Source organism: Genypterus blacodes, unplaced genomic scaffold (genome assembly GCF_046128005.1).
Source record: "Genypterus blacodes isolate CSIRO-AG114 ecotype Tasmania unplaced genomic scaffold, CSIRO-AGI_Gbla_v1 ptg000061l_1, whole genome shotgun sequence".
Classification (NCBI taxonomy): domain Eukaryota; kingdom Metazoa; phylum Chordata; class Actinopteri; order Ophidiiformes; family Ophidiidae; genus Genypterus; species Genypterus blacodes.
In genome coordinates this window covers 534,305-552,953 of record NW_027466873.1, presented here as the reverse complement: position 1 = coordinate 552,953, position 18,649 = coordinate 534,305, and the positions used below count along the sequence as shown (strand labels likewise).

General features: G+C 44.0%; 2 protein-coding genes across 2 annotated transcripts; both read right to left on the bottom strand.

The window, feature by feature from the left end:
- Positions 1–958: 958 nt before the first annotated feature.
- On the bottom strand, positions 959–14,267 carry fnbp1a (formin binding protein 1a). Its single transcript, XM_076153973.1, has 17 exons — positions 13,997–14,267; positions 12,923–13,038; positions 12,612–12,662; positions 12,179–12,326; positions 12,005–12,067; positions 11,721–11,816; positions 10,910–11,038; positions 10,052–10,198; positions 9,652–9,828; positions 8,143–8,334; positions 7,984–7,998; positions 7,788–7,897; positions 7,561–7,693; positions 7,268–7,422; positions 6,996–7,132; positions 6,405–6,563; positions 959–3,290 (listed from the first exon to the last, which is right to left on the bottom strand). Exons 1-17 carry the CDS (start codon positions 14,024–14,026, stop codon positions 3,262–3,264), a joined length of 1,887 nt encoding a protein of 628 aa, XP_076010088.1. The 5' UTR covers positions 14,027–14,267; the 3' UTR covers positions 959–3,261.
- Positions 14,268–15,323: 1,056 nt separating this feature from the next.
- On the bottom strand, positions 15,324–17,617 carry med27 (mediator complex subunit 27). Its single transcript, XM_076154176.1, has 8 exons — positions 17,401–17,617; positions 16,983–17,127; positions 16,757–16,887; positions 16,473–16,566; positions 16,195–16,302; positions 16,043–16,084; positions 15,887–15,964; positions 15,324–15,605 (listed from the first exon to the last, which is right to left on the bottom strand). The coding sequence occupies exons 1-8, from the start codon at positions 17,598–17,600 to the stop codon at positions 15,471–15,473; spliced, it is 933 nt and encodes a 310-aa protein (XP_076010291.1). The 5' UTR covers positions 17,601–17,617; the 3' UTR covers positions 15,324–15,470.
- Between the last annotated feature and the right edge of the window lie 1,032 nt (positions 17,618–18,649).

Sequence of the window (18,649 nt, the reverse complement as noted above, 5' to 3'; positions counted from 1 at the left end):
AGACAGTGAGAGAGAGAGAGAGAGAGAGCGAGAGAGAGTGAGAGAGAGAGAGAAAGACAGACAGACTGAGAGAGAGAGAGAGACAGACAGACAGACAGACAGACAGACAGAGAGTGAGACAGACAGACAGACAGAGAGAGAGGGTGAGAGAGAGAGAGAGAGAGAGAGACAGGCAGACAGAGAGTTAGAGAGACAGACAGGCAGAGAGAGAGAGAGAGAGAGAGAGAGAGAGAGAGAGACAGAGAGAGAGAGCGAGAGAGAGAGAGAGCCAGAGAGAGAGAAAGAGAAAGAGAAAGACAGAGAGAGAGAGAGACAGAAAGGGAGACAGAGAGAGAGAGAGAGAGAGAGCCAGAGAGAGAGAGAGAGAGAGAGAGAGAAAGATAGAGAGAGATTCTTCTGGAACTGAATGTTCCTGAATCCTGCTGAGAACCATCTGACACACACACACGTCTGTTACTGGAGAGAAATTAGCATCACAAGTGTTTCATTCTACTGTTCTAGTTTAACAGAGGAGTGAAATAAAAGGTGATGATTTCTTTTTCTGTAAAAGAGTGTTTAGGTTGAGGTTAGGTTGTGTGAGGTGGTCCGGTGGTGGTAGAGGCGTTCTTGTCCGGGCAGACACGAGGAGAACAAGCAAAGTCCACACAGAAAGATCCTGGCTGGGGAATGATGACATCATCTGCAGAAAATATGATCTTGAGTTTCACTTTTACCTACAAATGTTTTTATGCTCGTCGTCTTGAAATAATGTGTCATGTGTAAATACAGATTTTGTGCTTTAAAAAAAACCCCAAAAAACACTGTACATTCAAATCTTTTTCTCTCCCTCAGATAAGATCAAGGGTTGCTAGTTCACTGCCCCTTTTATTCATCTGAAGCTTGAAGCATTGAGACAAGACTCTATCATTCCGTTTGGGTTTATTGATCTTTTCAAATGTTGATCAAATCTACAGCACCATCTCACAGCTTGAAATTGTTTAAATAATAATAATAATAATAATAATAACCAATGTTCAATATTGAAAACCATGGTTCCTGTTTACATTTCATACATCAATCAACAGACAAGGGTCCTGGGGGCGGGGCTATGACTGATTAGGGTTAATATGGGCGGGGCTATACATATAATATGTCTTCATGTCTGTTTCCAGACTCAAACTTCAATTTTGTTTCCACAAACTTTTTTTCAGAATAATGTGAATGAAATTACAATGACAACGACAATCCATCATCATAATCAATTACGCTAATCCACCTAATCAATCATCATAATCAATGGTAACTGAAAATTAGACTTCATCTTATGTCTTTTGTTACTTTAAAATTCCCAATTTATTAAAAATGCACGGAGGTTTTCTTGCCGCAGGAAAGATGCTCCAAGTTCAGACAGAAAAAGTCTCAACAAACAGAACTGCTGCTTAATGAGGAAATGTAGAGGGGGGCCAGTCCAGACCTGCAGATATCAGATCAGAAGGTACAAGTCCAGACCAGCAGATGTCAGATCAGAAGGTAGCAGTCCAGACCAGCAGACATCAGAGCAGAAGTACCAGTCCAGACCAGCAGATATCTGATCAGAAGCCACCAGTCCAGACCAGCAGATATCAGATCAGAAGGTACCAGTCCAGACCAGCAGATATCAAAGCAGAAGTACCACTCCAGACCAGCAGATTTCAGATCAGAAGGTACCAGATCCAACTAAGGCAGTGGTCCCCAAACTTTTTCTGCAGGGCCCCCCTTTTATATTTTATTTTATTTTCCCGATTTAGCTCTTTAGGCTCATTGTCATCTATATCCGGGCAGGTTGATGGCTATAAGAGTATAAATAACTTAATTATCTAATCACTAATCACTTTGCGACAACGTCAACAAAATCGGTTCAGCTGTCAGCCTGGACAATGATAATATATATGTGAAGTATTTCATTTTACGTGTTTGTTTTGTGTTAATTATTCAGGTTGAACATGCATTCATCATTTCAAAAAGATTTTCAATCAAATCAACCAAATAAAGGGAGTGACTTTAGTTATTTCTTCTTGTTATGGTCCGATGTTTCATCATTTGCTTTGTCTTTTTTGTTATGATGGCTCAGAGCAGCCAATAGGAAACAGGTTTGAAGTGAAGGGGTGTGTTTGCTTTTGTAGACTCTAACCCTTTTAGCTCTGGATGGTGCCGTGAGGATTGAGGACCAAGGAACAACCAAAAAAAGAGCTTTGGAATGTCGCCATGAAGATACCAGACCAGACCAGCAGACATCGGATCAGATCAAACAGAACAGGAGATGAGAACAGACACAAAGACAGATGGACCAAACAAGACCAGGGGCCAGAACTACGCTGCACGATTAAGGGGTTAGTGTTCTATGTTGAAGCTCAAGTCTGATTCATCGATGTCACAAGGCTGACTCACTTCTGATCTCACCCCATAGCCCCGGTAAGTCATGCGTATATACGGTAAATAAAGATCTACCTGTACACAAAGCAACAGTCTGCGTACCTCAGCAACACAAGCAAAATATGTTGTTTGGTTTATTAAAACTAATTTTCAAACTCTCTGCATCTCCATTTCTATGGAGGTCCACTTTGTCATTGTATTATTTGCTATGTTGCTTATTTTAAACATTTGAAAGGGATTGGAAGGATCACCTGGCCGTTCTGTACACTCTGTTCATTTAGTTAATTTTATCTAATTTCATGCCTGCTGTCTTCTTCACTGATTTAAATGTGAAAGCTGGTAGATCACCGGAATTCTGTATATGACTTGAATTTTGACATGCTTGACTTAGAGCAGGGACTTCACATGACTTGCTTGGGGTTTGCTTGAGTTAAAGGCTAAGTCTCCCAACTTGCTTGTGACTGGCACATGTTCTTGACTCCCTAAAAACAAACCAACTGAACAGAATAGGAGATAACAGAGACGAGGACAGACGGACAGACAGACTAGATAGACAGATAGAGAGCCAAGGTGATAAGGTGACACATGCTGAAATAAATGCAAGCAGCGCATCATAAACACTAACAAACAACATGCATCTGTTTGATACCTGGTCAGGTTCTGCTGATGGTTCCAAACATTTCTCAGTCCAAAATTTAAAAAAACATTACCGGGTTCTTTCTTTTACACATCACTTCTTGTTTCTCCTTTCTGAACCTTTGATTGGTGGTTATGGATCTTCTTCCAAACTCTTTTCTTTACACATCACTTCCTGTGGTGAGATGCCATCATCTCTGCACTGCGCCGCCTATGTGCCTTAGAGCCAGAGCACTACACTAGCCGACTACTCTGGACAAAACCTACGGGACAGACAGGCAGACAGAGAGACAGGTTAGAGACAAATGACGTCCCTGTTTGAGGAACAATTAGGTTTGGTTGTTTAAGTCAGAAATTAACTTAGAACTCAGGTTCATTATAAGTATCAATCATTCATTAATTTACTGAACCATTTCAACATTTTTCATATTTATAGAATATTTACATCATATATATGCAACTTTCTGTTATTTGTCTTCAGATTCTGCCTCTAAGCCTGTTGTGCTTTTCTGCCTTGTGTCTCCCCACATCCTCTTTGGAAGGTTCAGGTAGAGTGTGAAGTCATGTTGAGGCCAGAGTACCCTGAACACATGGAATCTCATCTGATCTCAGAAGCTGAAAAAATCCCATTTCCACTGCACTGGACAAATAGAGCGATCAGGGGAATCCAAATGAGCTGAAACACTTCTTGAGATTTAGCTCTCAACAGCCTTCACCCCATCTGAGAGGAAAGCTGCCGCAGATGCAAGAAGACTCCTTCACCATCTCCTGGATCACTGACTATCTGACAGCAAACATGTCAGTTTGTCTAGCTGAGGCAGCTGATGAGCAGCCCCGTCTCCTCTCCTCTCAGCACTGTACATCTCACAAGATCCAGTATTACTGTGATAACTGCCACCTGCAGAAATTCTAAGATGGCACCCAAATTGTCAGAAGTGTGGAGGAGGAACAGGCATCGGAATACTGAGACTTGGTGGAGCACTTTGTGGAGTGTTGTGGCATGAAACATTTGCATCTGACTGTGGCAAAGAAGAAGACAATGGTGGTGGACTTCAGGAGAGCATGGACTCCAAAGGCCATCATCATTCTTGCTTCTTGCTGCATCATTCTTGGGATTCAGGGGATGTGGAGAGAGTGGGGGACTCTAAATTCCTGGGTATTCACCTGGATAACTTGACTAGACTGCAGGTGGAACATCATCAGCTGTCCACAGAAAAGATCATAGTATTCAACACATCTTAATGTGTGCGACAACATGCGGCAAATCTTGTTGGTGTCGTGTGCTATGCTGCCATCTGCTGGGGGAGCAGCACCAGAACAGGGATAAGAACCAACTGAACAGAACAGAGTCTGAGGTGGAGAGAAGGATGCGAAACAAACGTCTGTCTAGCACGAGGAACAGTGAACATTGTCTCCACCATCTTCTGATGGAGCTGAATGGACTCTGCTGCACATTCAAACAGACTGATCCAGTTCCACTGCCGCAAGTGCTTACAGGTCTTTGCTTCGTATTGCCATCACCTGGACTCGGCTCCTGACCAGACAACATACACCTTCAACATGTGCACCATTCAACACGGCTGCTGCTACTGTTACATCATACCGTCACCATATTCGTTCTTACTTCACTATAAGCTTGTCTTTATGGCTTATTTCATTGTTTAGTTATGTTGCTTGTTGCTGTATTGTTTTCTGTTGTACTGCTTATATTGTCACTTTTTTCATTCTTTGTTGTTATAAATATGGTTTATTTCGTCATTTATTTTTATTTTTTACTGTACACAGTGGATATTATGTTGACTCCATAAGTACAAATTCTTTCTACTGTATATATTGTTTATTATCTTCCATTTCAAAATGGAGCTTAATGTCTGTAATTGTGTCCTGTGGTGTCCCATGAGCCCCCTAGTGGTGAAATCAGCAACAAGTCAGGCATGAAATGAGGCATTTTGCTCCTAAGTAAGGAGATGAAAACAGCTACAGAACTCGACAGTCCTCACAACCAACAACAGGTGTGACTGAGTGCAGCGTTCCCCCGACCGGTCAATGTGCCGTACACACTCCAGTCCAGTAGGTGGTGGTAAATACACACTTAAGTGGGTTGTCAGCTGCCTCATCACAAAGAAGCAGCAGCAGCAACATCGCTGATGATTTTGCAGCTTGTTTTGTAACATGTTTGTATATCACAGCTACTTCCTGTTAGACATTGTTGGGACAGACATGAGGGACATAAGGGACAACGATGTTTACTGTGAGCACAAAGCATTCAGGTGAGGCTGAAGGCCCAACAGACCGACTCTCCTGACCATCCTGCTCCCCCGTGATAAAGTGGATCCTATCAAACTATCCAGTAGGAACCGCTGTGTTTCAATGGAGACATGGCTGAATGACAACATGTCAGACATTGACATTCAGCTAGACAGGCTGATACTTGTGGGAGGGTCCTCTGTTTTTACATCTCTAGTAGTAGTTTATCGTGATTAGGTGCAGGCTTTCCCTCTGCCAACCTGAAGGAAGTTTGACCCAAAACTTCACTTGAACTTTACAACTAGAGAAAAGGTAAAAATCAGCAGGTTCACACACATCAAGCCCAAACTGACTGATTTTACTCCATCATGATGCACCACACACTTTATTCACCAAATATAAACTCCACTTCCTCTAACCGACAGGTCTTTTTTTTGCAATGATGTAAACTTTCAGCATGTTGTATATTTTGAACTTAGTGTTATACTCACAGATCAGTTATTTTTCTGCATATGTATTACATATATACATATTGTGTTAGTATTAAACTTTCCACCAATGGAAGAACAACAGCAGAAATTATAAGATAGAAGTTCCCATTGTAGCTGGTCAGTAGTTTAATGATGCGTTCAGGTGCTCCTCGTTAAAGCAATTAACTGCTGGTTGTTTCCAGCTGTTTGTCTTCAAGCGGTCAGTCAGACCTGACCGCTGTCCTTACATTGTTACATTCATTCACTAACATGCAGTACTCACAATGTACATTCACCTCTGACCCTGACCCCAAAGTGTGACATCATACTGCACCAGTTTACCACAGGAAGTCTGCCAAACTGGGAGTTTCATCTTCAGTCTCATTGGCCGATCTTTGTCTCTAAATTGTGTTACAGTCAGGATCAAACACATTATATCTTTGTTTTAGGAGAAACTCACAATGTTTCATTCTTAGTCACAGCTGTGAAATTATTTTGACGTCACCATAAAAATGCTTAGATTTTGTACTGAGTTCAGATTTTTGAAGAAGATAAAAAGGATGTGGAACACATCACGTACTGAGGTCACATTGAGGTCAGTTTTAGGTAAATCAGAGGTCAGGAAGAGGTCATATGGAGGTCAAATGTAGGTCATAGCACCTTTGGCATTGCTGTCCAGGAAGACTTTGATGTAGGAGGTGGGGACGTATCCCTCCTCCTCCAGGTTCCTGCGGACTCGCGTCCAGCCATCACCTTTGTCTTCTTCCACCACAGAAAGCAGTTCCCCCTCTGCCATAGACAGAGTGCCTTCATTCTGACCTGCACACATGCAAAATGGCGACACAAACACAAACACACAGGTTTAATTCAGCACCTGAGGAAAGCTGGGACACCAGAGCAACCAAAGGACACTGTGGACACTGACATCTCCTTAAACGTCCCATATTATGTTCAATATTAGCAATCTAATACAGCGTGTGGTCTGTAAATAATGCTTTTGAAGACGTTTGATTTTAGTGTTTACATAGTTAACGGTCATAGCTAAGCTAACATGTTGCTGTTTGCACCCTGAGACCGATGTTAGCTTGGTTAGCTATATCATTTCATGTTTACACTGAGTTGTAGTGAGCCAAGTGATGCCAAGTGGGCGTCGGCTCAGTGGGTGTGGCCTATTACACCGTTCTACTACAACGTAACTATCCACGGCTCGGTAGCCTGAGTTACTCAGACTATGAAGTGGAACATGGGTACCTTGGAACGGGTAGAGGGACTTGCAGGTGCCGATGCTCGGCAAAGGCTCTTCATCATCGAAATCATCATCAAACTCTGAACTGCGAGACTTAAAATGAAGCTCTGCACTGTTGTCCTCTGTGTAACTGCCATCAGGACTGCAGGGAAAGAGATGGACATGGAGAGAGAGACAGGGAGAGATAGAGGGAGAGATAAAGGGAGAGAGAGAGAGAGAGTAGTAACGCAAATAGTAAAGATAGAGTAAATAAACAGTAAACTGTAGAATCCGTTACCTCTCTCTGCTGGCTGGACTGCGATTGCTTTCTTGTTGTTTGAGGCTGCTACTCCCTGGCGTTGTTGCCTGGGAATTGAACCCGCAACCCCCACTCTGCTTCCTCCTGCTGCTTTGCTGGGACATTGTTCTGCTCTCTACCTCCACAAGCCAGGCCTCCACACAAACACACACACACAAATGTGTCATTGTGATTGGCTGATGTGTCAGAAATTTTGAGAAGATGAGTTCCGTAAAAATGAGTCTGAACGTATGTTTGTCTGTGTGTGCTGTGTGTATATATATTGTATTCACCTGGTTCCTCCTCAGCTCCTCCTCCAGCCTCTGCAGACTTTGCTGCACTTCGTCCAGTCGAGGTTCCAGACTGCAGGCGTCGCCCATCTGAGGACTTCGCTCATAGACCTCCCTCATCTTCAGCAGAGCATCTCTAACACACAAACACACACACACAGAGTGATCTACATGTTATCTGAGTGTTCTCTGTATGTTATTGGTATGTTATACAGTTTGTGCCGTCTTACCTCTGCTCTCTCTCTCTCTGGATCTCTTGGCTGATGTTGTCAATTCTGCCTTGAAGCTTCTTTCGTCTCTGTTCAGGAGAAAGATGGCTGCAGTCTGCAGGAGCCGAACCCTAAAACCCAAAGCCCATTGAATCCATCACACTCATGACAACCTGTGTGTACATGTATGTTACACACAGACACGGGTCATACTAACCAGTCTGAGGGACAGCTGTCCATATCACAGGAGAGCATTGTGGAAAGAAAGTTACCATGAAAGCATTAACAAAGAGTAACCAAGACAACAACTAACTGTGTGTGTGTGCGTGTGTGTGTGTGTGTGTGTGTGTGTTCGTGTGTGTGTGTGTGTGTGTACCCCTCTCTTGAGGCTGCGAAGACACTGCTTTCTGGTTCTGGAGCTTGAGCTCATGAGGTCATTGAGTCGTTGTGTGATTGGTTCTCTAGAAGCAGGGGGAGGAGACTGATGAATGTTGACCACGCCCCCTGGAGAAGGAGAGGCTGGTGGAGGAGGAGGGGGCTGACGGGGGGATGAGAGAAGAGTCAAGAGCTGGAGAGACAGATAGACAGACACACAGACACACAGACACACAGACACACAGACACACAGACAGACAAAGGAGAGAGCGAGAGAGAGATAGTGAGAGAGTGAGAGAAAGACAGTGAGAAGAAGACAGAGAGAGACAGACAGGCAAGCAGATAGAGAGAGAGAGACAGAGAGAAAGAGAGAGACATTGTGATGTTAATATAAATCGTGTTTGCTTTGGTTTAGAAGTAAATAGCATAATTGTCTTACAGAGTGGCCTTAGTTAGGTGTTCATCAAGGCAGCAACTTCAAGAAGTTGTTAAAGACCGAAATATATTTTTGTTAGGAACGCTCTCACACTCTCACACTCTCAATCTCTCACTCACAGTCACACCCTCACTCTATTTTCTTTACAAAGAAGCTTGTTTCTTTGTAAGTCCTTTAGCTGAGTAGAAGCGATAGATAATAAATAAAAAAGGAGCATAGAAAAGCCGAGGATGCTCTTTGTTGTGAAAGACGTCCTGAACCTTTTTCCGTGTGCATCTCTCAATTACAGTACATCGTCATTGATGCAGCCTTTCTCACCAGCTTGTCCAGCCTCCTGCTGCCTTTGTCCTTCATGTTGCTTGCCACCACAGCATGGTGGAACATGTGGAGCATCTCACCACAGACATTGAAGGACTAGAGTCTCCTCAGGAAAAACAGATGTCCCTCTGTCCCTTTCGGTACAGAGCATCTGTACTCAGGGAGCACTCTGGTTGGTTGTCAGGGTAGACACCTATGTACTTGTTGGTCTGCACCATCTACGCACTTAAAATTCTCACTGGCTGAAGGGGGGTTAGCCCTGCCAAAATCCACCACCATCTCCTTGGTTTTTGCTATATGAAGGAGAAGATGGTTCTTATCACAGCACTCGCTGAAGGCCTTTATCAGCTGCCTGTACTCTCCTTCCTGATCATTCCTGATACACGCCACAATCACTGTATTTTCAAGTATTTCTGGATGTGGCAGGATTGTGAACCGTAACCTTAACCCTCACCCCAGTAGGCTCGGTGAAGACATTGGCCGCAGTGTCAAATCTGTTGAAGAACTGAATGAACTCATTGGCCGTGTCCACATCACCAGCTGTTGCCTGACTATTCTTATTTTTGGAGCCGGTGGTGGTTCTCCTTTCTTTTCGCACTCCTCTAATGTTACTATGCTGGCTTTATTGGCCTTGGAGGAGGTACGGATCACAATGAATGGTTATACAGATTTTGTTCTTTTTTGGGTGAATAATGAATTAAATTTCAAAACAGTGATGCACTTCCTGTGTATGTGTATGTGTGTATGTGTGTGTACCTTGTTTTTGCGGATAAATGGCCAGAGTTTTCTGGTGTGTTTCCTCCCCTCAGCTCGGTTGTCAAGGTAACTAGACTCTGATATGCTGCGCCTCATGGTGGCGCTGTAGTCCTCAAACTCCACATCACCTGGAGGCTCGAACCCCGACTTCAACACCTCAACCACCTGCCGCGCATCCTGCACACACACAGAAACACACACACTCACTCTCTGACCCTTCAGTTACACATCTTACCTGCTGAATATTTGATATCTGTGTCCAACTTTGTGTAAATATGAAGGAGAGACATACAGTATGTTACTCATTGATCAGGTTAATCAACATTAGGAGCCTGAATGGTTCCATACTGTATATTGATTGTTTTTTTGTCAGAGGTTCACAGGGTCTTTGACCTCTCACCTTCCTGGGCTGGACGCTCTCAGCAGCATCCATCATGGCATCTAAACATCGAGCGAGCACAGGAAGAACTTTCCTCTCAGCCTCTGATAACGAGCGCATGGCTTCACCCACTCTGTCAATACGACGTTCCTCCATATCCTGGATACGCTGGACACACACACAGACAGAAAGAAAGAAACAAACACACTTTTATTGATCCCCAGAGGGGAAATTCTTTTTCCTCACTCAGTTGTTTTTTTAGATACATCACACACACACACACACATTTGCTCCCAGATGCGTCACTACAATTACTTTATAAAAATATTTTCGCATAAACAAAACATCAACAGTGGTGCAATTCAAGTTTTAACTTTAAGTTGAATATATTATAATATTTATAACAGGTGTTATGTGGGATTGAAGGACAAATCCTGATGATCAAAGATAACTCCGAGAGTGCTAATGGTGCTGCTGGAGACCAGAATAGAGGTTTTTCTCAGATAGGACTTTGAGACTTGAGACTGCACACACTTGTGTTTTTGACAGGAAGGGAAGGATCAAGACCAAAGATGGGTTGACTGTAGGTTTTTTGAGCAGAGGTTAGGGTTGGGCTTCCCTCCCTGAGGTTAGTGTTAGGGTTATTGTTAGGTTTAGATCAGGTGCACTGTTCAGGTTACACTGCCAAGGAGAACTGCCCCAACAACACAGTTCAACAGAACCTTTCAGTTATTCGTGAAAAATACTGCAGAAATAGAGTTGATTTTACTTGACGAGCGCTGTGGTGCTGCATTTGTAAAGTTTGAAGGGTCCTCGGTGTGGAAAGTGATGATGAGTCATGTATATGTATGTGTGTGTGTGTGTGCGTGTGTGTGTTACCTGGTATATAACAGGTACCAGTGTGTGGTAGTGCTGCTGCTGGTCCTGGTTAAACTGGTTTAAAGTGGTCATATAATCTTTCCTGGACTCTTCAGCAGCTTGTTGTTTCTGGTGCGCCGTCTGACGAGCCTGAAACAAAGAGACACCCAGTCACACATGGAAACTCAAACACATGGAGAAACAAACATACGCACAGTACAACAAACACACACACACACACACACACATAGCGTGTGACAACAGGGCCATGTTAAAATGAAACACTGATGTTTGAGTTGGACAGAGTTAAGACAAGACGTACCTTCAGTGAGCATCGCTACCAGAGAGACAGACGGCAGAGAGAAAAACAGACAGACAGAGAGAGAGAGAGGCAGGCAGGCAGAGGGAGAGACCAGGACAGAGGGAAACAGATAGAGGGAAAGAGGCAAAAAGACATAGAGAGACAGGCAAATGGAGAGACAGAGAGAAAAGGCAGAGAGACAGACAGACAGGCAAAGGGAGAGACAGGGAGAAAGGGCAGAGAGACAGACAGGCAGAGGGAGAGACAGAGAGAAAAGGAAGAGAGACAGACAGGCAGGCATAGAAAGAGAGAGATAGAGAGACAAAGAGAAAGAGACAGGCAGTGACACATAGAGACAGAGACAGACAGGCAGGCATAGGAAGAGAGAGATAGAGAGAGAGACAGGCAGTGAGACATTGAGACAGAGACAGACAGAGGGAGAGACAAACAGGCAAGCAGACAGGTTGAGGTTAGTTGTGTAAAGCTTCAGGTTTCATCTTGGTTCTATTGTTTTGTGGTTTGCAGTTTTACTTTTTCACCGTCGTTCTTGTTGTCCAGGTCGATTCTGTCGGAGACGTGCTGCGCTCGCTCCGCCTCCTTACAGTCACGCTCAAACCGCCGTTTACTCTAAACAACAACAACACATCAGGCAGTGTTTACAGGGGGGAAGGTGATGACTGATAAATTGTGAGCCTGCCACGCCCTGCCATGCCCCATCCTGCCCACACAGCAGAGTGCTTTGCTTACTGCTTTGTGTATGAAGGTGTGTACAACTCATGAGACAATGTCGGGATAAGAGGTCAGAGGTCACTCACCGACTCCAGCTGCTTCCAAGAACTTTCGATGTGCTGCTGGGCACGGCGGCCATCTTGGAAATGCTACAACAAAACAATTCATAATTTCATTTAATCACAGTTAACTCATCTGTGTTCAAATTAACTTAAACCATCCTGGTTATTTTTAACTACGATAACCATGTTGTTGTTTACATTTTTCCTCTCAGCCTTCAGCTCCTGCGTGTATCGGCTCAGCTCTGCAACAATCTGTGCGTTCAGGTTTTCGGCAAACTCTTCCCTCTGCACGGCAAACTCGCTCAGCTGGTGCAGAGTCGCTACAAACGCCACACACCAGCTGTACCTGAAACAAGCAGACAGTGAATCTCTCTTTGATTCGCCTCTCCGAGGAGCTCAGGGCTAAGTGGAGATCAGTGTGCTGCTGCTGCGGCCTGTGAAGCCTTTGATTTGTATGGCAGTTCAACAAGGCACAAAGGGAAGGAACGTATTTTATGTAATCAAACTGGTTCTTTTTGTTGTCTGTTGTATGATATTCTGCAATTATGATGATTTAAACTTCATAAAAAACAAAAGCAGCTTTACTGACTTCACTTTACATTTGTCCTTAATCTGATAAACATCTGAGTACCTGCTTTCATCTTCTTTGCTTCTCTTAGGGTGATACTTCTTAGACAAACTCCTGCAGACACGCAGGCAGGGAGACAGACAGGGAAACAGACAGACAGGCAGAAAGAGAAGCATCAGAGTGACATAAAGCTGGTTATTACATTATTGTTATTATTATTATTGGACTATCATATTCAGTATTTCATGTTTGATTGGGTTCACTACTTCCCACTAATGTGTGTGATTGAACAATGTCTAACCCTGACCGTTTCTGATAGGCTCAAGGTCTAAAGTGAGGTCATGTTGAGGTCATGTTGAGGTCGTGTAGACTACCTGATCTGTTTGGCGTAGTTCAGTTCGATGTCGGCTCTCTCTTTGACAAACTTAGTGTACCGCTCCAGGAAGTCAATGCCCCACCCGGTGTGTTTCTCCAAACCATCAAACTGATCCTAAAACACACAACATATAAAACCTTTTACAAACTTTAACCCTTTATTAGACTTATTCTTTAAATCAGCACTCTGTAGTGTTTTCCTTCTAGCATTGTGTTACAAACAGCTCCACCAACAGGAGATGTAGGAAGAGCAGACAAACATCGGGATCGAGATAACACGAGACTGTGTGTGTGTGTTTGTGTGTGTGTGTGTGTGTCTAGCAGGGTATTACTTGATGAATTTCCTTCATATCAGTAAAGAATACCAAACAGTTCCACAGTTTCATTCATGCATGTGTACTGTTTGATCTCCATGCGTGTCACATGACGGCAGCATGAGGCCATTCAGCCCACTGAGGGAATACACACTCACGTACCTGAAGGAATGGATTTACTATTGAATAAAATCTACATCTGTTAGTTGGAGTAAACATACTTTACATTAACGTTTTAACACTAATGTTAAATATCACTGTAGTGACAAATGAACACAACTCCATGTACATGTGAACTTTAGACATGTGTATGTCTGTAGTGAGAGGGCAGAGGTCAGCTTCATCCCACACAGAGCAGCTCAAACCAATTCAGCATCAACAAAGGTTCACCTTATATACATGATTGATTTGATCAGAATTCAATTATTTTAATCATGCAGAAAATACATGATTACATGGTATAACCTTTCACTTGATACATGACTAATGTGATTATAGTGTATAAAACAATGTAATACAGCAGACCGATCTGTTCATTGATCAGCTGATCACCGCAGTAACATGGCAGCACAGGCTGCCATCACACGGCGTGTTGCTATGGTAGAGGAGGAGAAGCCACACACACACACACAGAGAGAGAGAGAGAGAGAGAGAGAGAGAGAGAGAGAGAGAGAGAGAGAGAGAGAGAAACGGTGCGCGAAACGCTACAAAGGTGATCGGGTTCTGTCCGGGTCCGTCCGGGTCCAGGTCTGTACTCACCCACAGCTCGGTGCCCCAGTTGCAGCTCATTGTTCAGGTCTCTCAGTCCTCCTCCTCCTCGTTCTCCTCCTCTTCTTCTTCTCCCCCTCTGACGTTACTGAGACGCGAAATCAGCGCGAACTGCTGCCGTGCGCATCCTCACAACACACCTGCTGTCTGCCCGCCTGTGTCTGTCTGTCTGTATCTGTCTGACTGGATCCGTCTGTCTATCTCTGTCTCCAGCTCTGTCTGTCCTTCTCGTTTCTCTCACAGCAGCACGCAGAGTTGAGGATGCGGCCACGCGCGGCGCGTCTCCCAAGAGAAGCCTTTGTCATCAGTCAGAGGGAAGGAGGGGGGTGAGGGGGGAGCCACGGCGCATGCTCAGTCTAACCCAGTCAGTCAGATGAACTGCGGCCTCTTTTTCTTCACACACACACAGTATAATACTAAAGCTCCAGCAGGTGGAGCTGTTCAGTCACAAATGACTGCAGAGGCCATGAAAAGCGCGCGCGCGCACACACGCACGCACACGCACACGCACACACACGCACACCACTGATGTAAAAAAAAAAAGTCCTTTTTCTTTTTTTGCTTTCGATCTATTAGCTTGAAACCTAAGCAAATAAGAAGCTTCAATACAAACTTTCTGTCTTTCTTCACACTGTTCACCTCCATTGACTTTGATCTGGATGAAAACTGTCCAAACTAAGTTCAGACTTCATGGCGTCTAATTATATGAGGAGACAGACTGAGACAGACAGACAGACAGAGAGACAGAGACAGTGTGTAGAAACTTCAGTGTACCTGAGGAGATCTCAGCTGCTGTCTGTCAATGTCTCGGTCTGTCTCTGTCTCACCACTGAATCTACATCCTCATCAAGTGCTGCATGTAAGTGCTGGTTCAGCTGTTTTATGATGCATTCAGGTGATGCTGAGCAGGCTGCAAGAAAAGTTTTCACACGTGTGCTGTGCTGCAGAGCCTACCAAAGTGTCTCAAGCCTCTTTATTTCAGTAAGTAAGGTTTGTGGGTTTTTGCAACACAAAAGTTAAATTCTGACTGAAACTGGATGACGTTTGACTTTTCCCCCTCAGTGCATCTAGAGTCTACAGCAAAATGATGGAGGGAGGGAGAAAGAGGAAAAGCAGGACAATGGAAGTAATTATTATTGATCAGGTTCAGGTCAAACCAGCCAACCAAAGGCCGTCTCGCTTCAAGAACCTGTAGCCTGTAGAGGGAGACATTGACCCCTCACCTTAACGTGTGTAACCAGAGGGCACGTTCATCAGCCAGGTCAACCTGTCTAACTGCCTGTAAACTCGTAGGTTTCCAACAAATACACAAACGATATGCAAAAATGTAACTTTATTAAGGTTCTACACAACTGAACAATAAAAAACATATTTACAGCCTTTACAAAGACCATTTACATGAAATGCCCGTGACTGTCCCTCACAGAAACCAGTCTGTATGCAAGTAAACCTGAAAAAAGTCTGTCTACATGCGACAAGTGTCGTGGAAAGCCTCCAACGTCCGGAAATCCCTCCATGTGGGAGGAAGACCATCCTGCAGGAAGTGACCACAGCGCTGACAGGGAGCCTGGAAGAGCTTAATGTAGCTACGCAACCAGGTCTGAAAAAAGAGAGACAGGTCAGAGACAGAGAGAGACACAGGTGAGAGAGAGAGAGACAGGTGAGAGAGAGAGAGACAGGTGAGAGAGAGAGAGAGAGAGAGAGAGAGAGAGAGAGAGAGAGAGAGAGAGAGAGAGAGAGAGAGAGACACACACAAAGCAGCAGGTCTCAGTGGAGGTACTGAGTCTCTAAATGATTGATTATGGTTATTATCAATCATATTGATTATGGATATCAAATAGATTATAAATGATATTGATTGCCACTCTCGCTCTCTCTCACCATAAAGGATCGGACAACAACGTCAGGCATCTGGGGCAGTTGGTAGTGCAGCAGGGCGGTGGTAGCGTGGTCCGTTACCTGGCAACAACACACGGTTAGAGGTGAGGACTGTGGTGCATGGGGATGAGGGGGCGTGGTCAAAGGAGGAGGACTCACCTTCTGGAAGACCTGGTACTGAGACTTGGTCCATATGTCCAGCTGAGGACAGACAGACAGACAGACAGAGAGAGTCAGGGCGCAGGTTACCATGGAAACAAAGAAACAACAGCTGTTATTACTGTTTGAGACAGGCTGGCTTGACCCCTGACCTTTCCCTCTTCGCTGTAAACGTTCTCGTTAAAGCCACGAACTACGGTTCTGTCGATGAAGAGGGAACGCATGACTACGATCGCCTTCAAGACCTTACCTAGGGTCACCTGAGAGGCAGACAGGTAGGTAGGGAGACAGAGAGATACAGACCATCAAAACAATACATTTGAGTGCTTGTATGTTTTGCTTTCTATGTAGAGTGTGTGTGTGTGTGTGTGTGTGTGTGTGTGTGTGTGTGTGTGTGTGTGTGTGTGTGTGTGTGTGTGTGTGTGTATACCAGCAGCACAGCAGATGTCCCGTTGGGTCTGAACAGTTCGATCGTCATGTCAGGAAACATTCTTCCAATACGAGAAATAACATCATCCACATACCTGAAGATGAAGAGAGAGACACAGACACACACACACACACTGATTTGAACAATGTCATCTAGATTAGTTAAGCAGCCTGGTGAACCGGATTAAGATTTAAATGTTGTGTAAACAAGGCCGAGGTCAGCTCATCTTCTTCCATTCACTCCCCTGAAGTCTGCAGCCAGGTGGTTCGTTGACTGATACTCACTGCGGAGGAAGAACCAGGGTGCTGGGCTGGACTTTGGGTCGCCTCTTGGCTGAAGCTCCCATCTGATTGGCTGATCGTTTGAGTGACTGCTGGTTCAGCAAACTGGAGGCCAATCCAGCATGGTTCTGCAACTATGCGCAAACACAAACACACACGCGCACACAGGTCACCTCAGGTCACAGTGACTTGACTCAGGTCACAGGGACTAGCATCAGTCACTAGTTACCTTGTTGGACCACTTGTAGGCCTGCAGCAGCTGTGAGTAAAGGGGAGTTTTGTCCTGAACAGGATCCAGACTGAGGAGACCACTATTATGGAGGGGATGAGACTCTGAGGGACGTCCCACCAGACCGCTGAGACGCTCCAGCTCACTGACAGACAGACAGACAGACAGACGTTATAGTCTCCCTCTTTATCATCATGGTAGCAGCAGCTGATGACTCACACAAATAAATCTAAAAACAGAGAGTGTATGCAGTTTAACAACTAAAAGGCTGTGTGTGAGTGGGTCTCTCTCTCTCTCTCTCTCTCTCTCTCTCTCTCTCTCTCTCTCTCTCTCTCTCTCTCTCTCTCTCTCTCTCTCTCTCTCTCTCTCTCTCTCTCTCTCTCTCTCTCTCTCTCTCTCTCTCTCTCTCTCTGTGTACCTGAGGTCTCTGTTGACGGCCTGCAGATTGTCCTGGAACTCGGCTATAAACTTCTTTTCTCGGCCCTCCAACGTGTCTCGGTTCTTCATTCCATCCTTCAGGGATTCGAACACGCGGCTCACGCTGGAGCGCAGCGCCTGGACGCCGTTAATGGCCTGGGAAAAGGCCTCCAGATTCACCCCGACACTCACGTCCGCCATCTTCCCCGCTTCTGGACGCGCAGAGATGACGCGGGTCACGTGACGTCGCTCGCGGGCGGAAAGGGGAAATGGCGTGTCTCGTGACGTTTATGTCGTTTATTGGAAATTATACACTTAATTATAATTAGTATTATTATTACTTTCGAATTTATAAACATCAAGCTCAAATAAGAAACAAAGGATTAATAACGGACAGACATACACACACACATACATTCATACATATATGTGACGCACGTGTAGATATATCAATACTTTATTCATAACCAGGTTGAAAGTAATATATAAGTAAATATATATACAGTATATACAGTATATCCTTCTGGTAACGGAGGAAAGAAAGTGTCCTCGAATTTCCTTTTTTGTGATTTCCTATTTATTTAATGTTAAGAAAACATCTTGCAATTTAGACTTTTTTACTATTATTTAAAATGTATTTCTATTTAATAAATTTGTTTGAATTAATTCTTTTTACAGCATGTCTGCTGTAGTGGACCTGAAGACCATTTTAGTATGAAAGGACAGCCAACATTAAAAGATAATTAATAAGTAATTTTTTCATATCCTCTGTACACTGCAGCAGGGATTGATGCAGTAGCAGCTCCCAAGAGTTAAAGGAGAAATGCTCACTACAGAGGACACAAGTCAATGGGCTGAGTCTCAGGAGGATATATACTGTATATATATACATATATATATTTATATTCTTTTTAAGTGTAAACTTTGGCAATAAAAGCTGTTCTGATTCTGATTCTGATTCTGATACAGTATAAGAGATGAAACCTTTATGGAATAATACAAAATTGTCAAAGCTATATTCAAAGGCGATTCAGTGCATATATATATATACATATATATATATATATACTGTATATATATATATATGTGTGTGTGTGTGTGTATATATCTATATATAGATATAGTATATATCTAATGCCCACTACAGAGGATACAAGTCAATTGGCTGGGTCTCAGGATATAGTTTAAACATATATACATACAAATACATGGATACAGAGAGAGAGAGAGACAGAACGAGAGACAGAGAG

Bases quoted from the DNA above. Each gene is read 5' to 3' on its own strand.
- fnbp1a (XM_076153973.1), bottom strand. From the start codon at position 14,026: ATGAGCTGCAACTGGGGCACCGAGCTGTGG. The intron at 12,327-12,611 runs GTACTCAGATGT...TGCTTGTTTCAG, and splicing joins AGCAAAGAAGATGAAAGCAG to GTACAGCTGGTGTGTGGCGT. The intron at 7,423-7,560 runs GTGAATACAATA...GTTTGTGTGGAG, and splicing joins AGGAGCTGAGGAGGAACCAG to GCCTGGCTTGTGGAGGTAGA.
- med27 (XM_076154176.1), bottom strand. From the start codon at position 17,600: ATGGCGGACGTGAGTGTCGGGGTGAATCTGGAGGCCTTTTCCCAGGCC. The intron at 17,128-17,400 runs GTACACAGAGAG...TCTGTCTGTCAG, and splicing joins GCCGTCAACAGAGACCTCAG to TGAGCTGGAGCGTCTCAGCG. The intron at 16,567-16,756 runs GTGAGTATCAGT...CTTCATCTTCAG, and splicing joins ACCCTGGTTCTTCCTCCGCA to GTATGTGGATGATGTTATTT.